Raw genomic sequence first — 27,133 nt, 5'->3', positions numbered from 1 at the left:
AATGACTAGTTATACTTCCAGAATATTACAAGTTAATGTTAATCTTGAGATATCCACCCTATCTTTAAAGTCTTGTAGAGTAGGAACATGTGGGTACACGTTAACCTTCTGGTCTATTTTGGTCTTGTCTTTCAAAAAGTTACGAAAGGTATTCAATAGCACTATTATTTGTGACGGTCGTAAAAAACACTATACCATTCTTGTTTTGAAAGAGGTTTACCTATGCTTCAGGTCAGCTCTGAAGGAACTGTTGAACATGGTATACTAGAAGTCCCTTTAGCCTGTCTTACTATAAAATAAAATTTTTAAGAGAACTATTTTTCAGATATTCTGCTGTTTCTCAATAAAAGCATAAACATTTCATCTAGAGAAATGTAATTTGAAGCATGTATAGATTAAAGTAGAAAAAACTTATATTTAACTAAAGGTAAGCAATTTCCTTCAGAATTAACAAACTTCTCTCCATATTTGCTATTGATAATCAGTCTGAAAAAAAATCAGAAATCAGTCTGATTATACTTAGGAGCACAGTCCTCGCAAATTATTTTCCAGTCAAAAGTGTTTCCAAGAAGCTTTCTATAGGGGCAGGGAAGGAGAATATACTCATTTGAATGAGGAAGACAGTTTAATGCTTGGGGATCCTGACCACAGAATCTAAATCCTGTGAACACCTGTAGGTTTCATCAAACACTCTGATGGGAATGATTCTTTGGAAATGTGGTAGATCTTTTTTTCCTCTTTTTTGCCTTTGAAGGTCTCCCTGGAACAAGGGTAATAATGCCCATCTAGTGAGCAAAACAGAGTACATCTTCCAGCTGTACTCCCTTGTACTTATACTCAGAATGTTAGAACCATGCAGGATCTTAGTCTGCATGGGAAAGCAGAACTTATTTGTGTTCATAATTGAAAATGTAGCACTATGGCGCTATATTAAATTGAAATAGTATGCCAAGTTATTATTGACTTTGCTCTTCCCCTTTTCTTGTCTGTGTAGTACACCAGACCAGCATCTGATGTCAACATGCTTGGAGAAATGATGTTTGGCTCAGTGGCAATGAGTTACAAAGGCTCCACCTTGAAAATTCACTATATACGGTGAGTGTCCTTTTCTGTGATGCGCTCTCCTGTCAGGCACTTGGAATTGATGACTCACTGAAATAACTGTTTATCCTTTCAGCTCTCCCCCACAGCTGATGATAAGTAAAGTCTTCTCAGCCAGGGTAGGAAGCTTCAGTGGAAGCAACAATAAGTAAGAACACTTTTTTATTTTTTTTCCTCCCGTGTTCAATGCAGTCGTCTTTCCTTCTTTCTCCTTTTGTAGTCCTTCTGTCACTGCTTCTAAATTTGACTTAACCAAAGTGGAAAAGTCTAGTAGGAAATCAGAAACGGCAGCTGTGGAGAAGGATTCTCTTGATAGATCCCTGCCAGGCCACCCAAGTTTAAAAAATAAAATCTGAGTTCTGCATCTTAATTTGTGTGTGACATGCAATAAGCTTCAGAGGTTAGGTGCTTTGGACCATCAAAGCCTGTGTCTCTTCCTGCTGCCAGAAGGGTGAAGAAGGGGTATGTGTTAAGAAAGCTTTGTGTCCCTGTACCCCACTTCTGTTTCCTTCAACAGTGACAGAAGAGATACTGTTTATCGTCTGTTCCCTTTTTCCTTGTCCCAAAAATGGTCAAATGTGAATAAGCTGAGTCGCAAATGTGACATTTGGAAAACCTACTGATCCTTGAGTTTGATTGTAAAGTTAATCTTCAGCCTTCTTTTTTTCCATTAAATGAGCCTAATCCTCAAGCTAGTATTAATGCCTGTTGATCACGTTCTTAAGGAATGCTGGCTTTTCCCCCTTTTTTTAGCTTACAAGATAGCTTTGAATACATCAACCAAGATCCCAGCCTGGGAAAGCTGAGCTCGAATCAGAATGGTTTGGGAACCTGTCGCAGTGGAAGTAATTTAGGTAAATATTTCCAGGTTCTATGTCTTTCTGACAATGAAGCCATCTGTTCATTCAGTTTGGTTTTTTCTGTGCATCGCCTTCTTTCTTTTTTTTTTTTTACTTTTTTTGCATTGCATTTTCTCTACGTTGCTTTTGTTTCCTAGGTGTGTTACAGCTGTGTAGCAGCAAACTGCTGCAGGGTGTGTCTGAAGGAGGTCCCCTCCGGCTCATCCGCAGTGCTTCTTTCTTTGCAGGTTTGTGCGGAATGCCAGCCACAGTGTGACCCATCCATATGCACACACAAATCCAGCTCCTTCTGAATCCTTGCAGGACATACATAATTATTCTCTAGAAACAGAAAGGGCTAAAATAGTGACAACAGATGTATCTGGCTTATACTTAAAAATCTTTCTTCCAAAAAAATAGCTAAGTTAATTGCTTTTTGTTCATATTTCTTTTCTAATTCCTGTTTTTAATTTTAAAGGTATTTTTATGCAGTGTTTAATAATAAATGAGCCCTTATGTTTCTTAGAGAACTTATGTTTCCTGGCTTATACCTGGTTTCTTGCTAGTGTGCAGGTGTCTTGCTGATGCACAGCTTTTTCTTCTCTTACCTCGTGCTACTTTTTTTTTAATTTGATGGCAGACATTCAAAATTAATTCTTGAGCTAAGTCTGGGAGGCTTTAAGGTTTTTTTTTTTTCTTTAACAATATCAATTTCTTTAACTTTCAAAACTTAAACTATGTAAAGTCTCCTTTTACAGGCATACTGATGACCCATGCAGGTGGGTAGATCTTAGGCCTGATTAGTTCTGTTAATTGCAAAAATGTGAACTAGAATACCAATGCAGTTTCTTCACAGTCTTTGCAAATCTTGCATGCTCTACAATTTGAGTAAATCTGCGCTACTAACACTTCAATGTAATACAACATAGGTTGAATGTTTCTTACTGTGAGGCTTTGTGGATAGTAAATCTCTGCTTGGGGTATGAATCAGAAGCTTAGTGGACCTCGTATTTGACTATTTTATTATGATGTTAACCTGTGTAGAATGACAATCTTGCCCGCAAACAGAAAAAGTCAAGATGGAGGTACCACCAGCCCTCATTTTCAAAGCATATCTGATTTTTTATAATGTAGACTATTCACATTCTTAAGCTTCTTAGAGATGTTTTCAGACTGGGGCAAATAACCAACTTCGTCTAGTAACATGATACTCAGTATGGGAATACTGTTTGCTGCCACCTCTGCTCACACCATACTGCTTATTTGGAGTAACGGTACAGGATGTAACTTTGCTGTTTTATGACCTTTAAACTTAAACATTTTTTTAAATGCTGACAAATAGTATGATGAGTTATGCAATATTTTTTGTTGATCTGATCTGTTTGTTTTAGCACACAGCACGCCTGTTGATATGCCTAGCAGAGGACAAAATGAGGACAGAGACAGCGGCATTGCTCGGTCAGGTATCTGCTCTCTGTCTTGTTTGCCTGCTACTGTAATTGCAGTTCTTCGGTTGCAGTGATTCACCTGAAAGATAGGCACCTTATGACACATAAATCCAAATTTTTTTGGATCTGCTAAGCTGTTTTCTTTCTGCCTTTGCCCCAAGCTTTAATGCAAGAATACTTGTAATGATATTCTTTGTTTACATCGTTTTCTGGGTTCTTAATGAATTTATAATTTGGAGAAAGAACTGTCTGTAGCCTTTACTAAAGCAAGGGAAGAGAAAGATGGTTTTGCACCGAGTAGGAAAAGGAGGCCAGAAGATCTGTCTATTGTAATGGGGGCGGGCAACACCTCTCAGGATAGAATGCTTTTACTGAGAATAAGAAGGCTTTTATGTTCTAGTAGGGAAGATTATGACTTTATAAGAGAAGAATGTTCTCAGGCAGCAAGATTAATTTAAAATAATTGTCTCTCCTGTTGTAAGTAAAGTTATGTGAAAAAGATCAGCAAGCGAGAGCAGTATTTGTGGGAATTTGTTCCCAGTTAGAATATGAAGAAAAATATTCAACCAGCGCTCTTTCTAATTCAGTATATGTGGGGTTTCTTGCTTTCTTAATAGCATCTCTGAGCAGTCTTCTGGTCACTCCTTTTCCATCTCCAAGCTCTTCATCCTCATCTTCTAGCAGCTACCAACGTCGCTGGCTCCGAAGTCAGACAACCAGTTTAGAGAATGGAATTATTCCAAGGTGGTGAGTGCAACACCTTTCTTACAACAGCTGTTTGGCAGTAATTTAAGCTAAATAGGGCTTAAGCCTCTTCTCTTTAAAAGGACAAATCCTGTTATTAAATGCTCTCAATTCAATCTAGCTTCTGTGCATGTTACATAAGATTACCAATATGAAGAAAGACCAAGTTTTGGCTGAACATGAACTGCAAGGCCCAATTTGAAATATACTTATTTTCATTCAATGTATAGGCTGTGTCTGAAGCCACATTCTGAAAAGCAAATTAAACTATATGTGAAGGAGCGGAGCATCCTGTTGAGATGAAAGAGATTATAACGGCACTGCTGCCGTAATTACATTATACTATGATGAAGTCTGACTAGTGAGCAGTTACTGAAATTTTGGAGTAATAGCCCATGACGACTCTCTTGGCTGGTACAGGATGTTCCTGATGTGACTTCTGCCAAAACAGGAAGAATAAAAAGAGCTGTGATCAAAAAGCTTGGCTTCTCTTTTGGAATTTTATTAGCTTTTGTAGCTCAGTGGCATAACAAAGCATGGAACGCAGCAGACTTTTCATAGCTAATAAGCAAATTCTTCCCTTGTCAGTTGTAAAATAGCAAATGGTTCTTGATGATCTGCTCATATGTACTCATCCACCTGCACCCAGAGATAGCACGGAATTAGTGGAGAGCTACAAGAAATTCCTACTGTTTGGCGCCTCTCCCTCTTTAGTGTTTTCAGTTAAGAGAAGCTTAAAAGCTGCCAGTTAAAAATATGTGGTCAGTTAAAAAAAGAAAAACAAAACCTTTTTGAAAAGAGTTTTTCCCTAGTGTCAACACTTGAAGCTTTATCCTGGATATTCTTACCAAATCATTGTTAACATGAAGAATTGTGTGGTGGAGCTAATGTAGCAGTCATGCTTTCTAAATCATGCTTGCAGGTGAGAATAAGCTAGTAAACATTTTGCTTTCAGTAAACTGAAGTACTTTTTAGCCTAGTTTCCTAAAGAAATAAGCCTGAGAGCAGTGCATGCAAAGAAAAGTTTAAACATTTAGGGTACATAAGATAATTTCAGCTCAGTTTAAGAAGCTGCCAGTTTCACAAATAGAAATTCCCTCTAAACAATATGTTACTTTTGTAACACTGAGGAAAGTAGGCTTTTTGGGCTGCTTGTTCACTGCAGGGAGTAGGCTGTGTTTCTTCCACACTGGAAAATCTATTCTGGGGAAAGATACTGGAAACACGACATTATTATTTCCGCTATCTAGAACTACTCTTGAATTGGTGTTCTTTCTAAGCCAAAAAGCCTCTTCAGATACTTGTTTTATGATGACTTGCTAGAGAAACAGTAGGATTCTGGTTGAATACTTCAGTGGCAGCAGAGTTTGCACTTCAGTTTGTACAGCCAAGATTTTACAGTCTCTGTGACTGATGTTTTAGGCCAATAGCTCAAAGAAAATGAGATGTCTAGCTGGAGCTCTATGTAGCCAATTGGCAGGCAAGCTAGATCAGCAGCTTTGTTGAAAAGGCTTCTCTCACAGACCTAAATTCTTCAATTTCGGTTCCTGGGAAGCAGGACAAAAGCTCGTGATGTTTCTTAGATGCTGACTGACCATCCTTTCCCAACTTCCTTGGGAATTTGTGTCTCTGCATGCAAGTTCCTGAAGTTCAAATGAGGTTATGTTTTTGTCTTGAACTCTTGTTTCCCACAAGCTGTTTTTTGCTGGGGTTTTATTGTGTGTGCTTTTACTGTATTCCTGGACTCATACCTCTATGATGAGAAACTTCTGTATATTTAACTTTGTCAAACCAATTAAACTGTAAACCGCTTATTTTTAGAATGAACTGAGAATGAATGCTTAGCATTCAGGCTTTCCTCTTGTTAATTGCTTCATAGTGGTCTATAAATGCCACAGGCTCCGTTTCAAGATAATTCTGATATGAAAAGCCTTCAAGCTTTTAATTACCGCTTGCTGATATTGCAGTCTTAACTTAAAAAGAAACTCCAAAACCAAGCTATTTCCATGAGAGCTACTGCTCTGACTGTCTCCATTTGCGTTATAATGGCTTTCTTGTCTGTTCTTACCCTTCTCCCCCTATAGTTTCTCAGTGTATTAAAAGCGTATTCAGTTAAACAGTGTATTCAATTAAACTTGCTTCCAAAAGACGTTTTCACCATACTATTTTACTCATTCATGTATATACTTTTTAAAGATGGTTTTTTTCAGTGAAATTGATCAAGAAACTTTAAGCAAGAAAAATTTTTTTTTTAAATTCAGCAACATCAATATCTAGCAGTGCATTGCAAGTATTTACGGAGGAATAGGGTGAAAGGATTGACACTTTTTTGTATAATCACAGAAAAACTTATCCTAGCCCGAGACTTGTGGATATCATCCAAATCAGTTGCCCGTGCAAAGGACTAGCTTGAAATTTAGATCAGGTTGCCGTGGAACTTGTCAAATTGAGTCTTGAAAATCTCCAAGGATGGGGATTCCACAGCCTCTCTGGACAGTGCCCTCCAGTGTATTGACCATTTTCCCCCCATTTGGCATCATCTGCAAACTCACTGAAGGTGTGTTTTGATGCACAGGCCAGGCTGATAATGAAGATATTGAGCAGTATTGATCCCACTATCAACCCATGTGTAATACTGAAAAGTGGCATAACTATCCAGTGAATAAACAGAACTCGGGGAAATAATAATGGTTGCAAAATAGCCGCTGTTTATTATTTTTTTTTTAGCAGAAGACAAAGCATTTTAAACTGAAGTATATCCAATTTTGAGCTAGGCACGCGTGTATTTGTAGGCGTTAAGTTTGTGTTTTCACAGTAATTACTAAGTGGTGACATTTTGTCTTCAATTAAAATGGAAAGTTTTATTTTGCATGGTTAAGTGTCTTAAGATGCTGGAACAGTATAGGTAGCATGTTTCCCGACTTCCCTCATAAGCAGCAGTACAGATTCAAGAGTGTCGTGGACATACTGCTGAGCACCTAAGCAGGAGTTTGAGTGCTGGATGCAGTTCACAGCTCTGAAATTACCTTTAAGCTTTTTTGCTAATGATTTTGCATGTTGTGTCTCCATTTCCCTTTTCTTAAATCTCCCTTAAAGACAATTTCAGAAGGAGGGATTTTGTAGTAGCTCTGTTTGAGAGGAAAGTGTTCATTCACGCCACTTCAGGAGCTGGCCTCTTTGGGGGTTGTCTTCCTCCTACCTGAGCAAACATAGGTCTTATCCATCAAAACGCTGGGTGTCCTCTGTTCAGGCAGGTGACAGCAAAGTCATATGTAGTCAGTCAAAGGAGACCTAAGAATGAATTACCTTCTACTATATAAATAGATATGGGTAGAAGACAAATTACCTCTCAGTATATAGGTAACTGTCCTAACAAATCTGTCTTACAGGTCCACTGAAGAAATGTTTAGTATGACTGATGAAAGCTGCAGCTCCAATCCTGCAATGGTTCGGAGGAAAAAAATTGCAATCAGCATAATCTTTTCTCTGCCAGAAAAAGAAGAAGCACAGAGAAACTTCCAGGATTTCTTTTTCTCTCACTTTCCTCTTTTTGAATCTCACATGAACAAGCTGAAATATGCAATAGAAAAGGTACGGAATACTAGCTTGGCTTAATGTGAAAAAATAAGTGTCAAACAGAATGAAGTATTCTAGAATCTGATAGATGAAGAGTGGGAGAAGGCATGTGGTTTCAAGCTTCCCTCCCTCCTTACACATGTAGGAATGAGCCCAGTGTAGGAATTCAGCATTTGCTGAAAAAGACGTGCAGTTTCCTTTCTAGTCAGAATGAGAATGGAGAGTTTTATGCCATGGGTGTTTTTCTTTCCTTCTTACCATATTTCACTGCGGGTGAGACATGGAGACAGTGGAAATGATGGTATTCTGTTCGTTCTTGTTCGTTGCTGTCTTCCCCCTACTCTCTCAAAAAAACTCTTCTCTCCCCATGTCCAGTCTTAGGGATTGTCTCATGAGGTGGAGGGAGGTTGGCAGCTATTGCTGTCCTGAGTGTCTGTGTAGCACTGGGGCTAGATCTTAATCATTTTGACATGTTAATGAAGCTTAAAAAGATGAAGAATGCGAATCCTTTAAGAAGCTGTTTTGTGTCTTTAACTCTTAATCAAGGCCATGATCTCATGTAGAAAAATAGCAGAATCCAGCCAAAGAGTGCAGGTTTATATCAGCCGTGTCATGGATGCCCTGGGAGAATTCAGGTGAGTTGATGTAATTCTGAATTACAAGGAGAGCTCTTCTCATGCCCCTTTAAAGACATTTATCACTTCCAGTTATAAGCAACTGAATGCAGGGTCTTGTAATTTAGCCAGTCTTGAAGTTAGCGTGAATGAACTTTCTGTGTTTTGGGTATTGGGTAAATGTTTTCTAGAAAACTTCAGCAAAGCCAGCTCAGCCATTTTCAGAATGAGAGTAAAATTAGTTCTGTTGTATTCACCTGTACCTGGGACTGTCAATTAAAGTCTTTAAGATCTCAGTGAGAGTTGGCTTTTGCCAATGCCTGTGCAGATGAGTGGATTGATTGTTGTATTCAGGCAAATGAGTTGTCTGCTCCTAGCCATAGATGCTGAACAGTATAACTGACAAGAAAGTTGCTGTCAAAGCCTCTCTTTTTGGTACCTAAGAGAGGAAGGAGGCCAAGAAAGGCAGCCCAGGAGAGAGAGACGAGGCTTTGGTGGGGTGGAGTTTCTGTGATGTTTCGAATGTGGAATCAAATCACTGTAATGAATAAATGGATTCTATCCCTCCTCAAAATGATTTCTGAATCGATTCCCTGAGGACAAATACAGAGGGGAATGCAAGAAAGTGAAGACAAATATGTAATATTTGAAGATACTGAGTTACTGGTGCACTGAATTAAACAGACTAGTGTTCTGGGACAGTAGTAATTAGTCAGTCCAGAAAAATTCCAGTTTGTTTAGTCACCTAGGTCTTACAAAAAATAAATTAAAAAAAAAAAAATCAGTGAATAATAGAAGAGGAAAGGGGCTACTTATTAACATGCACATTTCAATCTTGCAAATACACTTACTTCTTGGGAATTTTCTTTGAGCAGAGTTACCATCTGGAACCTATATTCTGTTCCAAGGATTGCAGAGCCTGTGTGGCTTAATATGATGTCCAGCACCCTGGAAAAGAATCAGCTATGCCAGCGTTTTCTTAAAGAATTCACGTTTCTGATAGAACAGATCAACAAAAATCAGTAAGCTTCCTCGACCCCTTTTTTCTTAAAAAAAACTTGTGTGCTTCCTAGTGCACATGGATATATTAAAGCACTTAATGGGATATTCTTTTGCTGCTGTTACTTTGGTCATGTTCTTTTTCCTAGGTTCTTTGCTGCTTTGTTAACTGCGGTGCTGACATATCATCTGGCTTGGGTCCCAACAGTAATGCCGGTTGACCATCCTCCCATAAAGGCCTTCTCTGAGAAGCGTACATCACAGTCTGTGAACATGCTGGCAAAATCCCATCCATATAACCCTCTCTGGGCACAGCTTGGTCAGTAGGAAATGGAAAGACTTCTCTAACTAGCACGTTTTTGCATCCGTTCATCTTATCTGAGAGCTACTTATGATCCAGATCACATTTGGTGATTTGCCTTGCTGTAAGCTGGGCAGAACTACCAACAGATGTCCTGTTAACAGATTAAACAGAGTATTTGGAGGCCTGCTTGCATAGCCTGAGTGCTCTGCTCTTTTCCTTGGTCCTTTGTCGTCCTCTGTTACACTACCTGGTTAAGTAACAGTATAGAAGCATTAAGCAAGTGCCGTGAATGATCTGAGCAGTTTGGGAAGAACAAGAGGGAACAGGCTGGACTGAGGGGAATTCTCTGGGCCTTGGAGGCCCTTTGTAGTTGAAACTGCCCTGGCTACCTCCTTTTATCTCTTTCTCACAGAGCTAGGATGGACACCAAGACAACAGAGAAGTCTGGCAACTGGCAGTACCTCCATTCATTCACAGTTACGTGAGTGGGCTTGGGCTGAGATTTTCTTTCTATGCCCAGCTCCTCAGGCTGTTTTCTGACAAACATTTTATAGCTTATAAATTATCTTGATACAGGGGATTAAATAACTGCTGTCAACTGAGTAGGTGAGTGAGAGCTGAGAGAATAATACTGCCAGTGATTAATCCCTGAAAATTCCTCCTCTTGGCTCAGCTGTGAGTCTGACGTCAGATCGGCCTTAACTTTAACTGATGTACTATATCGCCATGTAAAATAACATGCATGCATACTAAAGCGATAATGTGACTTTTAGACCGTGCTACTGGTTGTATTTCTTGACAATTGTCTCAGTTATGTTTGTTATTCACAGCAATCTTTATGAAACTAAGAATTGCTATCTTGGCCCTGTAGTTGTAGTAGAAGTGTTTCCTGTTTTAGGATGTCTTTAAAACATTATGCAGAGGAGTAATGGATTAGACTTGGAGGGGAAAATAGAAGTTTGCTCAGGGTGTTGAGGATGAAGCCAGGCCTGGGGTTATAAAAACCAGCTGGACTGGAGGCGTAAGATTAGCAGTAGCTCTTGTGGTCACTCCCAGGAGCCACCACTGGTGACTAGTCAAGAATCTGTTTCTCTTCTCACCTCCCCAGGCTGTATGTTGCTACCAGCATTGGCCTAGCCAAGTTCTTAGTGCCTGAACTCAAAATGCTTTCTCATTTTGTTTCGTTCTTATAAAGCCCAAAAGCCATTATCAGGCGGTTGCAGTAACTGACAATGAAAGTAAGATGTTGCCCTCTGCTGGTCTCCTTCTTCAGAAAGAAGGGCGGGGGAGGAGGAATAAAAAAAATCATGGATCTTAGTGCTTTAAAATGGAAATGACTTTTTATTAAGGGAAGGATTTTGACGTACTTGTCTTTCCACCTTCAGACCTATGTTTTCATTACATATTATATATATATATAACTGTAAGTACCACTGTCAGGAAGACATAAAACTGTCTCTTAAACATCAGCTTCAATCTAATGACTTTTTCTACTGTCTTATTAGTATTGGTTTTATATAAAAGCCAATTGTGCAAATGAACATGAAGCCTGAATCTGATTTCCATAGCAACTGTGCTCAACTCGAAAGGAAAAAGATATCTTATCATTTCCTTTCCAAACTGTTAGTCCTTGTGGGCCACCAGGCATGGAGGTTGATTCCAGCTGAGTAATCTGAAGCCCTCTTCCCATTATTGAGGAATGAATTTGCTGGCATGTTAGGCTATGGGGCTAGTTGCAAGGGTGTTTTAAACTGGGGGAAGACAACACGCTGGTGTCACCACACAGCAGCGTCTGCAGTGCATCGCTGGCATCATGGGAAATGGCAGATCTTGACAGGGGAGACAGTAGGTGTGGGACAGTGGAATTACTGTCCCATTTATTCTTGTTTTGCAGGAGTGGAGTCAGGAGCCTTATTCCTTTTATGTTGTATATGGCAAAGAGGGCTCTGGGCATAAATGTGTTGTTTGGGGGGTTGTGGTTTTTTTTTTCTGTTTTAGTCTCCTCATGTTGAAACCAGATGTCCCCTTGCCCTTAGTAGAAACCTACCTGAAGCTCTGATATAACTTTCATTTAGTTTTGTTTCTTGAGGTCTAGTACAAAATCCTGGTGGCAAACTCGGTACAGAACATTTGAGCAACCCTGAACAAGGACTTAGCACCTAAAACAATCTGGTAGATAGCAGGTAGCTGATAAAGCCTCAAGCCAGAGAAGCCTGCTTTCAAGGTGAACGCTTACAGTGGCTAAAGAAAACTGAGCTTTTGGTGGCTGTCTCCCATCAGCCACAGTTTGGTTAGGCAAAGACAATCTAGTGGGTGTTCTCTAATGGGTGTCAAGTGAAGACAATTGAGTTAACTCAACCGGGTAATAAATATTTCTTGAGTTAACCCATCATAGAGCATGTGAATGTTTGCTTATTAGATGGAGCAAGTAAATGTTCCTTTATTGGCTATCTATGCTTACTTCTCCGAGAACTTTGGAGTAGAAACCCTTCAGCTGATGGAGGATTATAGACAGCTGGAAGGTAGTTACCACTCTCCAAACAAATGTTGAAAGTAGGATATGCATGACCTTACTTTTGTTAAAAAAGCAGTTCTTCAGGAAAAATGAGCTACCAAATAAGAAGTTCTTGGGAGGACTCAAATTATGTTGTAGTACCTACCTTTCACATTACAGTTGTATTTTAAGTAGTGAATATATTTTCTAGTTCTCCGACACCCCCTGCCAAAGATAAATGTTCATGTTAGTGAGGTTGACTCCAAGTACATAGAAGCGCATGTGCCTCTTCTTCAGAAACTTATTTATTAAGCTAATATGAATCCTTTTGAGCTCTTTTAATATATTGGTCCTGAAAAATATAACTTAGATTTTACTGTATGAAAATTCTTGTGTTTAACAGCAAAAAGACTGCAATAAACCAGAATTACTTTGATGTGAAAGAAAATTAGTAGAAAAATAGAAAATAGTATAGCTGGCTTCAGAGTTTAGCTAGATCTATATTCCATTTTACCCCCTGTTCTGTCAATTTCCAAGTGATAATATCTTGTAAGCTTCGTTTAAATAAAACCTTAGTGGCTTTGAACAGAAAGAAACTGAGTAATAACAGCTAATCCCTCACAAAACCACCAAAAACCCTTCTGGACACAAGCCAGGTATAAGAAGTGCTAGAGGACTTTTCTTATTCTTTGTTTTAAACTTTTATGAACCTACTGTGAAAGAAATTAATGGTCTGATTTGTGTCCATAGTAAATGCTGTTTCAAAATGTGTTGAATTTAAACAGTATAGTTTATATTACAACCAAACATAAGTATGTGAAATTTTTGTTTTCCTGTATAGGTGATCTCTACGGTGCCATAGGCTCCCCAGTTAGATTGACTCGAACTGTTATTGTTGGAAAACGCAAGGAGTTGGTGCAGCGCTTGCTCTATGTTCTAACTTACTTCATTCGGTGCTCTGAGCTGCAGGAAAATCAGCTGACATGGAGTGAGAAGGCTGGGGAAGGAGAGCAAGTGCTAAATGGGAGCAAGATCACAACTGCGCTAGAAAAGGGAGAGGTAGAGGAGTCTGATTATGTGGTTGTCACTGTTAAAAATGAACCTGCTCTTGTGCCTCCAATCCTACCTCCAAAGAACGATGGAAGTAAGAACAACGGTGTTGCAGAGTGGGTACATGACCCAGAAAGCACTCACGCTGTCCCAGCATCTTCAAAAGAAAAGAGAGAAGCGATAGGAAAGGCCAGTCAGAACTCCGAAGCATCTATTGACTGTCTAACTAGCAGTTTCTATAAAGGAGCAGCTGATGGTAGGAAAAGAACTGTCACTGATACAGGAATTGTATCCTACCACTTTGATGATCTATCTAAATCAGAGGATATAATGGATGCGAAGAAGAACAAGAACCAGAATGAGAGAAAAGTGGAAAAGCAATTGTCTAGTAGGTCATCTGCCTTACCTTGTCCTGAAAGGTCTGGCCACAGGAGTTCACACTTAGAAAAGGTCACCTTTCATATTGGAAGTTCTGCATCACCGGAGTCAGACTTAGAAACCCACAGAAGAGAAATGGAAGAAAATCTGAAAGTACTCAGAAAAAATCCGGAGGTGATACACTGTGCCTCAAGTTCCACAAATCTGACTGTGGATGCTTCCCAGAATCAAAAAGAAAGTTGTGAAGCTGCCTTTGTACCCTTCAGTAAACATAATGTTTGTTCTGCACAAATCCCACCTTGTGAGGGGAAGGAGACTACACTTAATAAACACATGGAAAGTAAAGGAACTGAAATGAATTTAGCGAACACAGTATCTAGTGAACCACTTTTGCCCACAGATAACATAGAAACTGTAAAATTGCCAAACCTGAAAGAAACTAGAACTTTATGCTCTGGCAGTCTGGATAACTATTCCCCTGGCTGTGTAGAAGTAGGTTCTGCTGTCAAACAGGATTGCCCTAAAGTAGGTGCTAAAGATGTCCCCTATGGGGACGCTGGAAGGAAAATCTCCTTCAGAGTTGAAGGGGACATTCCAAGGAATGAGAGTTCAGACAGTGCTCTTGGAGCCAGTGATGAAGAAGGTGATTGTTGTATCCCCGAGGAAGCGCATCATGATAACGTCAGCAAAAGGCTTGAAGAGTTTGCAGAAGTAGAACTTCCTTTACCAAGGTAATGAAGTCTTAATTAATTTAGAACTAAATGGAGTCAAAATCTGCAGCTACTTTAGAGATGTTCAGGGTTTCAAGTTTGAAATCCTCTGGGATCTTGACTGAATGCCTTGCAAACAAATCTATAACAGACACTGATGTGGTTAGGATTTTTGTGAAAAGACTTGGCAAAAAGAAAGCCAAGACAGAGCAGTTTTAGATAGTGAAGTCTTGTGACAAAGGTGTTCTTCAAATGTCTAATAAAAAGCGATCAAACTTTTTTTATATAAACTGCCTGCAGCATTTCATGTAGACGTGTGGACAGAACATCTGAGGACAAGCAGAACTTCAGCTTTGCTTAAACCAATAACTCTTTAGATTTGACATATTTGACAAATCAAAGACAGATTTGAAATAAATAAGGGTATCATATTTGAAAACTTCTGAGCTTTACAGGTGCACATGGAGCTTGCAGATGCTTAAGGTAGCTAGAAAAGGTTTGCTTCTCGGGTTGAGTTGGAGGAAACTCAAATTTAGCAAATATGTTAGATGCAGAACGGGGAGCTCATACATACCACAAGCTCTAATACATGTAGATTTGCCTTGTCATAAGTTTAAAGGAATTAATATATTGTTAAAATTCAGCTTTTAAAATCCTTGTTTCAAAGAGTACCAGGAACTGGTTTACTTAATGTATTTGGAGTACAAATGTTGATTAATATTTTCAGTAGAAGCAGGGGTGATAAAATAAACTGCATTCATGTAAAATCTGAATGCAGTTTGTCAAGCAGGAATCTTACCAGCTTTGTATTTCTGTATTTCAGGTCAAATACAATCAGCAGTCAATGTGTGAAAAATTTTGGAAGATCACTTCTAGGTGGTTACTGTCATACGTATATACCTGATCTAGTGCTGCATGGAATAAATAATGATGAAAAACTCAAGCAGTGTCTACTAGCAGACCTACTTCATGCAATGCATGTGAGTTTAAGTACCGTTCTGAGTCATTTTAGGAGTTGTGGTATTACTGAGATCTATAGAAGCAGGTCCTTTTGAATAGGTTTCTTTCTACTTCCCTATTCTGAACAGCAACACCTGACGGGTCTTCCTTCTTGAAAGATGTAAGCCCTTAACTCATTGTGTGCAAATCCTGTTCACGCAACAATCACATATGCTTTTTTTTATACTCTCTTAAGGCTTCTCTTCAAAGATAAACACAAGGAAAATTGTTTGCAGCTTCAATTTACAAACAAGGAAAAAAACCCTCAAACTGTTTCTCTCTTCAGTCACAATAGCAGACAGTTATCTATATTTCATAAAAATGTTGAAACATCTTATTTTGTCACTTAGTCGCATGTGTCGCAAGGGAGATGAAGTCTTGTGGAGGCCTATGTTATACTAGACTGTAGCAGAAATGACTAACTACAGAAGGTAATTGTCAGTAGGTAAGAACTTTGCCGTGTTCTTACTCTACTTTAGGCACTCCTAAATTATATAACTAATTTATAACTAACCTTTCACTAAAGGAACTGTCACCTTAGTATGCAATTTTAAATGTTTATCTAGTAATGGTGAACAGCTTGTCTCTAGAGCAATTAAGAATCATCCTGCTGGAATGAGTTCATGTACTATCCAAAACAGCGATGTGTGTATATGTAACTACTTTAAACAACATCAGATTGGTCTAATGGGTTACTGTCTCTTCATACATACCCTGCCTTGATCGTGCATAGTGAAATCCCTCACGTAGCTCTGAAACATACTTTCACCATCACTGGACCAGTATAATTATTACTCTCTTCATTTTGGAAGAAACTTATCTTTTCAGGGAAGGTGGAATACTTGAAGAAAAAAAATGTTGGAATAGTGATTTTGAAGCATTACTTAAGCATAATTAAATGCCTTGATCAAATTGGCAGTTATGACTTAACTGACCCAGTGTTGCTGAACATAAACTCTGTCACTGAAGCTGCTACTCCTTGTCATTTTTGAGATGCCTTTAGTTTCCTGTTGGACCAAAACATTCATTGGACCACTTTCTTATTCCCTGCCTCAGTGTGAATAAAAGTGGAACCTCAAACGGAGTTGTGGAAATGTATACGAGTGTCACATCATGTTTGTATTTTGTATCTGTTGCAGCATCCAGTGCTAGATGAGCCCATAGCAGAAGCTGTCTGCATTATTGCAGATACAGATAAATGGAACGTGCAAGTAGCTACAAGCCAGAAAAAGATGATGGACAATATGAAGTTAGGCAAGGATGTTTTGGTTTCAAGTCAAGTATCCAGTTTATTGCAGTCTATTTTACAGCTTTACAAACTCAATGTCCCAGCTGACTTTGTAAGTATTTCTTTACTGAAGACTGAAGCTAATGAAAATTGCTTAGCTTCGATAGTAAATGCAGAGTTTTGTACGCGGTGTTGTGACACCAATGAACTAACGCCTGAAATAATGCAGAGTTGGGTCAACATATTTAAAAGAATGCGTGCTACAGTCCAGGAACAGATACTGTTTTATCTGTAATTTACATCTATAGGATCAGATTAAAGTTAACTACTCTGAAATACATATGCCAAAACTAAAGTTGTTTATACAATTTTAGCATGGCCCTTGTGTGTTTATGATTAGGAGTCTTAAATTTGGCTTTTATTTTTTTGTTTGTATAATTTCTGCACTTCTGCACTCTTTATGTTGTTGAAGCTTCTATCTACTCAAGCCTGTTTCTAGCATACAACTTTCTATTCTTGGGCTTTCTGTCCAAACCCATGCAGTAGATGCTTCTTTTCTCTCCTCATCAAATAATTGTGACTCTGCGTGTTTACTTGACCCTTCTGTTTAGTGCATATTTTAGCCAACCCTGTCAGCAAGTGCTGTCTCAGATAACCTTCCTGGTATCTCCATAGGATTGCTGGGAGGAGACTGAAACCTGAAAACACCTAGGGGTGGGTGGGTTGCAGCAGGGGATGTTACTTTGATATATTGCATACTCCTATCCCACAGCATCCTTTCCTGTCCTCAGTAGTAGTAGAGTTCATCATAGCAAATCTGTAATGCTGGTTTTGCTGATTATGACAAAATTACAAATTACCCACAAGTCTGACAGTGGTAATTATAATACAGTTTTTAGTGTATGATTGTAGGTGAGGGGAGACGGGGTGGTTTTTTGGTAATGGCCCATTCTTCAGTTAACAGAATTGGTTTGTCCTTCAGCAGATAGACTTAAGAAACTTTGTAGGAAGCCTGTGTAATGACTGTACCAGCAGATAGAAGAGGAAGATAGAGCTAAATGTGAACAGATGTAAATAGTATTAGTTGGCACGGTTTTGGATAAAATTGGTGGTATTGATTATGATAAGTTCTGGAAGTCAAGTGCTAGGCAAAATATGTGGGTACACTGTCAGTGTTGTCTCTGGATTCTTCTGGGCATCGAAAAATATGCAACTTTGGTTAAAATTACATCCTAGCACTTGCACAGTAACACCTTAAATTCTGGCATTTTTAAACTGAATAGTTGATTCTGCAATGGAAGTGTTCTTTCTGATGTTGCCTTAGGGTTTGTGTACGCAGCTTCTGTATGATTTGTGTGGTGTGGGAGGGGTTTGGAGGTGGAATGTTTTTCAGGGTTTTTTTTATGTCCCTTTTTTTTTTTTTTTTTACAAAAAGGAACAGGGAAGTGACAGTGCTAGTAGCTTGTAAATTCTCTGTAATCCACATTGGAGACACTTTGATCCTTCTGTCAGTGGATTTTACAGCACTTTGCTGAAACAGAACCATCGGTGCGCGGAAGTTAAGTGTTCCACTAAACTCTAGGGGGAGAAGTGTGACTCTTTTATTGTAGTGACTGTATTGATTTAAATTTTGATGAAAACATATGTACTAATACTGATCAGAGTTGAGCATAATGCAGTATGTTTGAAGCTTCCTTTAGGAGCGTATGTTTCTTTGCATGCAGTTACTATTCAGATGAATAAGTGTTTTGGTTTTTTTGTGGCACAACGAAAAACAAAATCCAATTTGAGACTGAATGAAAGGCAAGTGGTGATATGTTTGTTGTGGCACTTCAGACTGGTAACCATCCTGCAGAGAGCTTTGCAGTATGCTGGGTGAGAGGGAAGTGATGATCACCACTGCTGCATGTCAGCAATATGTCAAAAAGTTTTATTTTCACCTTTAAACTCTTTTCAAGCTATCTTTCTATTTTTAGAAGTGACTTGACATTTATTTTTTTCTCCATTTAGTCAATGAGAAAAGCTGCTGAGGAAGCTAACATTAAAAAAAAAAAAAAACTTCTGTACCTCGCTTAATGCGGACACTTTGAACAAAATGGATTCATGCACCGAGCTTATGGGGAAAAACATTTTGATTCTTTGCTGGCATTCAGGAGGAGCAGATAATCTTATGTAAAGAGTCTCTCTTTTAGAATAATGTGGGATTCTTCCTTACTTGCTCCCTCACAACTTAAAATAATAAAAATCCATAATCCTCTAGCACGAGTACTGGAATTGGAATATATTGAATTGCTACTTTGTGAATCACTGCTTGCTCCCCTGAACCACTGAGGAAGTGCTCGGAGGCTTTTTGCATTAGGGTTACCTGTAATGGAAGAGATAAGAATGTTTCTCTTTCAGCTAGAATCAGAAGTGTCACAATTATAATGACTTGAGTGAAAAGTTGCTTGAAGCAAATACATCAAAGTACTCTCACAAAGCTTTTGCCTTTCCTCAACTGGTGACAGTGATCTTATTCTACTGCTATGTAGCACGCTTTTTAAAATCTTCATCTTGCTCCAGACCATAAGAAAAATACATGGTAGGCTACCTATGAGTCTTTTTTTGCTCATTATTTTTTAATTAGTAAAACTGGTTTCACAGGATCTCATTTCTAATAGTTATAGCTTTCATTCAACCTGAAAAGTAGATTGGACAATGGCCTGAAGCAATTTGCTGCTACTGTTTCTAATTGCTGTCTACGCCTGCCGGATGATTATGCCTCTGATAATGTGAGATTCTGCATGCACCTCCTGCTTTCATCTCCTGGAGTTTGGAAAGCTGAACTAATTTAACTTGTTTGAAGTGGTCATCCCTGTGGAAAGAAGGAATATTGAATTGAATGTACCTTTGGTCTAGAACACTCACCTTGAGAAGACATCCTACTACTGACCTTGTCTTGCCAAAAAAACCCCCCTCTCTCTCTGAAGCTAAGGTTCATCTGCTCTTCTGCAGTTGGTGTATGAGAAGTTACCATGTGTCACTGTATTTAAAAATAATATGCATTTCTAGCATGCTACTGCTGAAAGAAAAGGGGAGTGATTAATTTGGTATTTCAACTTGAACCTTTTGGCAAACAGCATCAAATGTTTAAGGACTTTTAAACTAGAAGTACCCTGGACTAATAAAAACAAATGCCTAAAAAGGATATGTAATCTAGCTTCTACAGTAAAGTAGTGAGCAAGAGAGCTATAACTTTATGATGAATAAGATGATGGTGTCTTCCGCTTCTTGAGTGTTAGTTTCTTGAATGGCAGATACCTTGAGCTAGAGTGCTGATTTTAGGAACTGTTGTCTAAACTGAGTCTTTCAGAAAAAATAGCACTGATTTATAACAAAGACATCTTCATTCAAGTATTCTGATATGATTCTTAGTAAGATGTCTTGAGTGTCTTTGAACCTGGTTAAAACTATTTAAGTCGGCAGAAACACTGTGGCTGACTTCAGCGGAAAATGGATGTGCAGTTTGTGCAATAAACTTTCTGCCCAAGGAAGCTGGAATGCCCCAATTCTCTGAGGGGGGTCCCATTGAGGGTGTAGTGTAACTTCTTACTGTTCCTAGCACAGCTGTAGCAAAACTAATTGCCTCTCCTGGATTTTGGAATGGAGATTTAGTTTGAAAGATGTTCTAGCAAAGACAGAAGCTAAAATGATATGCTTAATTTCTGTAAAATTTCCTAAAGCCACTCTGAGGTTTTTGGTCTGTGTTTACAGTGCATAATGCATCTTGAGGATAGACTACAGGAGATGTATCTCAAAAGCAAAATGCTTTCGGAATATCTGCGAGGACATACAAGAGTGCATGTAAAAGAACTAGGAATTGTATTAGGGTGAGTATTGCAGGTATCGATCTTAACCAATGGCAAAACTTGGGGCAGTTATTTTCCTCTTCAGTTTCTGAATGTTGACATCATGTTCCATGATGAGGACTTGCTTACTTCAGATTTAGCACTTTCCTCTTCCGCGTGCCTAATAAAGTGTAATATGGGGTTTTACTAAGCCATCTGTAATTCAGGAGGAGACACAGTTCTACAACAAGAACAAATTACTTGTCATTCTTAAACCTTCAGAATGGAGAAAGTTTGGATTTTGGTCATTAGGAGGTTATCCACACATTTGTGCACACTCTTTCTTTCTCCTTAATGAAAACTTCATCCCAACAAATACTTGAGAATTTTTGGAAGGTTAGGTGGTGCAGTTGTATCTTGAAGGAAGAGGGGTTCTCAAAAAGCAGGTGTAGGAAAATAGACAGGTGTCCTGTTTGGCAGCTGTCTTCTAATAATAGTACTTGATTGGCATACAACCTTTAGGGATGCATCTGCTGACAGCAGAAGAGGGGGAAAGGGAAACAAGTGAACACACTTTCCCTAGAAGATGGGTTTTAGCACTGTAGGTAAAACTTAATTTATCTTTATCCAGATTGTTCAAGATTTCTGAGATACTGAGAAATGTAGCTGTAAATAGTGAAACCCTGAGATAAGCACTCTTCTCACTGTGTGTATAAATATACATCTATATATGAATATACACAGATGTCCTGGCCTTTGAACACCTTTACATTTGGAAATGGTTGGAAACTGACCATTGCATTTGAGAGACATTCCTGGTACTGTTATTGCATGATAATTAATAATTCCAGCTTGTTGTCATTTTATTAAGAAAGTGCTACTGTATGGTGAACTGAGTTATATTAAAAACATGAAGTGCACAGTCTTCCATAAGCTGATGTTTAGTACTCTCTTAAATGGGCTTATTGGTGCCTACTGAATGGTAAAACTACAAGCTAAGGCTTACAGTTTAGCAAAGAAATAAAAGTTTTTATTTAAACCACAAAAGATTATATACCACAAAATGTAATACTGCTATCTTTTGACTAAAATGGTAGCATACTTCTTGGTTTTAAACATTATTACCTACGTTTACTGGTATGTATGAGTAATGGCAATAAATAATTAAACAATGAACTCAGTTATAGCAAGACACTTCCAGTTTCTTTAAAGTGGATAAAAAAATATCTTTTTGTGTTGATCTTTTGTGAAAGTGGCTATATTTTAAAGTCTCTCTTTTTTTAATTTCCAGGATTGAATCCAATGACTTGCCTTTGCTGGCTGCTATAGCAAGTACTCATTCCCCGTATGTTGCTCAAATACTCTTATAAATTGCGATCTCAGGATAGTCATTCCCTTAAAGTAAAATAAAGAAAATGGGAACGTTGAATGAAGAACAGAGGTGCCAAACACTGGTAAAGGGGAACACTGAGGAAAGCAGGTGATGACTGTACATTCTACCACCTTTGGATTCTGATTTCAACCGGATGTTTTATCGGAGGACTTCAGTTTACATAACGTAAAAGGCATTCAGGTTTTTCTTACAATCTCACTTCTGACTTAAATCAAGAAAGTGACTGTATCTGTGCATTTTATTTTTATTCAAAGGACAAAAGTTAACACTATATGGCAGACCCGGAGCTGCCATCCAAAACGCTGCTCAAAACCATGAAGTAACAGTTAAAAGAACAAGTGGGTTAGAATGTATTTCGTAATCCTATGCCTGTGAGTGTGGTGTATGTTTCTTTGCTGGGGAGGAGGAGGAGCTGTAAACTATGTATATAGCATTCCTATACACAAGCATATTAGGTGGGACGTGATTTTCTTGCAGAGCGTATGCATGAGTTTGTATAAGTAGAAGTGATGGGCTCAGAACAAGGAACCTGGATTCAGCAGCCAAATGTTACATTGAATGGAGGTGTGCATGAGGTGATGAGACTTTTCCCTTTAAGGACAAGAGGTTAAGAAAGCTGTGGCTGTTTCTGTTGTCATGAGGAGGCATTCGAATGAGCCCGTGGCTAGAAGTGGAATGGAATGGACTTCCAAGATAGGGATTTTGTGGGAAAGCCTTATGGAATTTCTGCTACAAGTTTACATTTGTTGCTGATGCAACTTCAATAACTCTTTTGAGTTTCTGTATGACTGTAGTCCTGGGAACTAAACCTGTTTCTTGGTGTCATCAAGTATTACTGTCTCCGAGGAGTATGGATTTGACAAACTTCTGTATGATACCAGTGCTGTTAACGCGCATCTGTGTGCACGTACACCAAGAGATTGGCACAAACTGAAGACAATCTTATTGGGGAAATAAAAGACACCAACCAACCCCCCCCCCCCCCCCAAACTTCTAGTCAAAAGTATTACTTTTTTTCCAGCTACTAGCTGTCACTCTAAGTAGGAATAAAAGAGGAGCATTGTTTGAAGTAAAATGAAATGTAGGGGGTGAACCCCAATATTTGATATTATGAATGTTTGCAATTACCCTTTTTGATTCTACAGAAATCTCAAACTATCATCTGGGTGCCTTTCCTTCATAGGTTAACTACTCTGAGACCAGAAACTACTTCTCCACTAGTTGATACTGGCCTTCTGTGTTTCTAGAAAGCAAAATAAAATTTTGTACTTTACTGTTTTCATGTGGTTGATAACACGAATGTATAAAATAAAAATTACTTTTTTTGCGTAAAGCACTGTTAAGCTGGATATGAAACTATGGACCAGACTGAGGAGAGAACAAAGGATCAAAAGAAACACTCTTAAAGAAATGGAAAACTCGCTGTTGGACCATTCTGTTTGTGAGCCAGCATGAATGAGGTGTCTGAAATTGTCAGCTTGCAAGCAAATTGCTAGCACCACGATTGCTTGGGAGTAGTGAATTCTGATAAGAAACTGCTGGTCACTGGTTGTGAGTTCTCCTCGTTGGCGATTACAGATTTTTAACACTGAAGGGACACGCTTTTATTAAAAGTGGTTTTATTTCCTACTACCTTGATGTTTGGACTTTTCTACAGTAAACTTTCAATGATTTGAAATAATGAAATGTGCATATTGTGAGTTGTTTAAATGTGATGGGGGGGGGTCTTGATTAACCTTGTGTTGCTCTTTGAAGGAAATGGGTAGACTGACCTACTGTGACGAGAGGTTGTTTCCAAGCGGAGGGATACTTAATATTCTGATACAATGCTTCTAAAGCTGTTCCTTATACACTGGGGTTTTGACCTGACATTCCAGATGTTTCTTTTGTCACATTTTCATACTTGTCCCTAGCATTCTTCCTAAAAAGGCTAAAATCTTTCTATGGTTCAGGTTTTCTCCTGCTGCTTTATAGTTAGGCAAAGTTTTCATATCTTTGGTCTGTGAATCCTTCTGTCTGCTGGAAAGTAAACTTACCTCTGCCTATAGCTGTTAGCAGATATCGCTCTCTCTTCCACGAGGTTAAGACACAGTAAGAACCATAGAGCAAGTCACATATTCCTAAACCACCAAATCCCTATGGTGGAGAATGTGTGTGCGCGCATGTGTAAGACTCTGAAACTGCTTCCCTGAGTGTATATAGAAATCCTCATGTACTTTCTCTATTTTATGTCACTCTTAAGTAGTAGCTGAGTTCATGAAAAGTCAATTCCAGTTCTCTTAAAGTATTAGTTGGGTTCTTATCTGAACAGACTCTGACAATTCTTCAAAGAAATATGTGCTAACATAGAAATATGTGCTTTTGTTATCATAGAGTATACTAAGGAAGTCAAAGGTCAGCCAACATTCAGTGATTTCAAGACTGATACCATGATCAGTAACGCCTGATTTTACTACATCAACTATTTAAGGAAAATTCTTCTTAAAATCTGCCTTTTGGCAAGACATTAAATTAACGTAGGGGTGGCATGTGAGCCGACGGTCAAAAGCACTTGGATTTTCTTCAGCCCAGGCTAAAACTTTATAGTTCTTGCTGCTTTCTCTAACATTTTGCTGCTCTTCAGAAATCACATGATGAACTATCTTGTTCTCACAATTTTAGTTTTGGGGGAAAGAAAATCCAAAATTAAAGCTGTTTATTACCTTTAAAAGGCTTTAGTCTAAAGCAAGTTAAATATATATTTTCCCCTCCACCAAATGTACTACCTCAGTTGACAGGATTCCACCTTCTAGGGCTTTTTTTGACTCTAAGTCTTTAACTTGTTTTTGGTAGCATCTTGCTGTTTATGTAAATTAGTGTGGCATGACAGGGCAGTAAATATTTACAGATGTGTTGTTAGACATCTTTAGGGCATGTTTCTGTTTTTATTTTAATAGGATGAAAAGTGATATGAATGTACAGATGTGTTTAAAATTGATAATGTAGCTAAATTTTCAAATATTCCAAAGTTGGTTTTATCAGTATTATGTAGTTTTTTGTAAATTTAAATACATACTTTCTTGGTTAAGTGGGAGTGCACAGTCTTTCCAAAATCCCACATAAATGCAGTTTACACAGTGCAATTTAAAGAATGTATGCTTTTTTTCAGGCAAGACTAAACCTTCATACACGGAGAGGAGGAATGAACTGCTAAATTGTAATATTTAATCTAAATGAATTCTTTAACCCCAAACGATACCAAGATCTAAACATTTTAAGTAGGTACTCTCTGAACTAACGTATACAACTTTCTTCTACCCAAAAGAAACGAATGGACGCCGATTCTGTAATTCACATTTCTAGTGGCATCCTCCAGAGTTACGGACTGATCTTCCCCACTCCCTACTATATGCATCTTTACTCTTAAAGTCAAAACCCCTTTTCAGACACACCAAACTCTTGTAGATAAAGTTTACACAAAATGATCTCTTGTCCCTCAAGTATAACTTCTACTTCAGTTAAAAGGACCCAAATCAAAATCGAGTCTGAACTGCTGAATATACGCTAGACTTTTTTTTTTTTTTTTTTGAGGTCAAGTGGGCTAATTTGACATACATAGCAGGTTTTCCATAGTAGAAAAAAATGTGTGTTGCTATTGCATGTTTGAAGAGCATAGGCTTTTTTAGGAATGACTGAATACCGATGTCAAACTACATGGTTTTTTTTTTTTCTTATAGTTGTTTATGTATGCTATCATTTTGGTCTATTTCTCTGCGGCATTTGGTGCAATAAACTTTCTGAAACAAACGTAAATGGTATTTCGTATCTTCCTTTTTAAAACTTACTTCTGAAGTAGCTGTTCATGTTGTTGTAGCTGAGATCTAATAGCGTGTGGACATCCGATAACCCGTTAGTGAGGTAAGTAAATGGTGCAAGAAAAGTCTAACAGGAAGGCTTCACAAAATTTGTAACCTGTTTGAACACTATCCTGTCTTTGGAAGATTTACTTCTCTTAGATGTAAACAAGAGCTCTTATAGTGTGAAAACTAATTGCAAAAAATAATGGAAAGTGAAGACTGTTGGAATAGATCCTGCAGAGGTTCCACACACCTGTGTGCTGGCTCAGATGCATGTGAAAAGAGCTATCTGAAAAGTGTGTTGCTTTTACATAATATATCCAATTTTTAAAATTACTCAACCTAACAGGAATGAGTGACACCTTGTGTTTACTAGCTTATGAATTGGATGACGGACTTGACATAAATTAGTTTAAAATAAAGAGGTCTTCAATTTGTGTCAAATTCTCCATGACCTGAATGTCTATTTAGTGTTCTGCAGCTTACTGGAAAGCCCTTATTTACGAAATAAAAATGGAGAAGAGATCATCAACTGTAATTATGCTGAACATCTTTGAACAGGTATAGTCTGATTTGTAAGGCGGAAGCACTTCTTGCCTGTAGACTGAAATGTTTGAGACTTGCGCGTTGGTCAGGCTAACAAGGATTGGAAATGAAACAAAATCCCAGGAACTTTGGCATTGAGGACTTTTCATAGTGCTCTGAGTACAGCTTCTGGCTTTCTGGTTTGGCTGCAGTAATTATCAGCTCTGGAGAATCTGGAAATAAATCTACTTGTTTTCTTGTGCTCAGAGGTGCTAAATGCTTGTGTGCACACACTTGAAATAAGGAGAAATGCCTGTTGTGTTGTCTTCTATGTCTTTATGTCTTCTATGACTCCTGCGTAATTTGTGCTCCTGTTAGTACTCTTGCACAAATGGTGACCTGTTGTAGAGGTTGACCGGATTTCGTGTTTATGAGAATGAAAGCTTTTTTAGTGTGAAAAGTACATCAAATGCTGGTGCTGTGGTGAGCTCTAACCTCACTCCAGCTCTCCTGCCAAATTGTGTAGGAGCCATCCCTCTTTTGAAGTCTATGCTTTCATGAGAAAGCTTGACATAATTTAATAGCTAACCCCTATAACAAGAGGAAGAGCCCGATACCCTGTCCAGTCTTTCCTCCTCTCATGCTAGCTGCATCTGCAAGTTGCTTATGCTATGGCTTGCTCTGGTGCTCATTAAATCACTCATGGCCAGGTGCAGCACATTTGCAGGAAGAAAAGCCGCTGACGGATGTCTGCTGGGTTAACAAGTTGGATTTGCCTCCAGTAAGAGGTAGTGTAAGGGCAAGGGAAGAGATGGGACCTCTCAGCTAGGAGCAAGAGAGAAAGGCAGTGAGATTGCTCCAGCTCCTGATGTGTTTGATAGTTGTGGGCCATTGGGCTGGCTCAGCAGTTTGTGTGGGTCAGCAACATGGGCTTCTACCCAGGCTTTGTGAGACTCCATGAAGCTCCTCTGCCCTGACTTCACTACTTTCAAAAAGTTGTAGTTGTGCTGTTGGTCATATCAACTGGTTTAACGTTTTTCTAAAGGACACTTAGCCATCTCTTTCAGA

General features: G+C 38.6%; 1 protein-coding gene across 6 annotated transcripts in view; it reads left to right on the top strand.

Annotated features, from left to right (window-relative positions):
* FNIP2 (folliculin interacting protein 2) overlaps positions 1-25,496 on the top strand; it is a 51,945-nt gene extending 26,449 nt beyond the window's left edge. For 3 of the 6 annotated variants that reach the window (XM_054202851.1, XM_054202849.1, XM_054202852.1), the window contains exons 4-18: positions 995-1,095; positions 1,178-1,249; positions 1,855-1,955; positions 2,099-2,188; positions 3,332-3,403; positions 4,006-4,135; positions 7,522-7,723; positions 8,255-8,343; positions 9,198-9,344; positions 9,471-9,640; positions 12,961-14,278; positions 15,081-15,237; positions 16,396-16,596; positions 20,238-20,353; positions 21,603-25,496. In XM_054202851.1, coding sequence (XP_054058826.1) covers positions 995-1,095; positions 1,178-1,249; positions 1,855-1,955; positions 2,099-2,188; positions 3,332-3,403; positions 4,006-4,135; positions 7,522-7,723; positions 8,255-8,343; positions 9,198-9,344; positions 9,471-9,640; positions 12,961-14,278; positions 15,081-15,237; positions 16,396-16,596; positions 20,238-20,353; positions 21,603-21,681 — 3,045 coding nt within the window. In that variant the 3' untranslated portion in view covers positions 21,682-25,496. The other 3 variants (XM_054202854.1, XM_054202850.1, XM_054202853.1) reach the window with 2 other exon arrangements.
* Positions 25,497-27,133: the final 1,637 nt, after the last annotated feature.

This window comes from Rissa tridactyla, chromosome 5, assembly GCF_028500815.1.
Source record: "Rissa tridactyla isolate bRisTri1 chromosome 5, bRisTri1.patW.cur.20221130, whole genome shotgun sequence".
NCBI lineage: Eukaryota > Metazoa > Chordata > Aves > Charadriiformes > Laridae > Rissa > Rissa tridactyla.
Note: the sequence above shows the minus strand (reverse complement) of the source record. Positions and strands in the feature narration are given on the sequence as shown.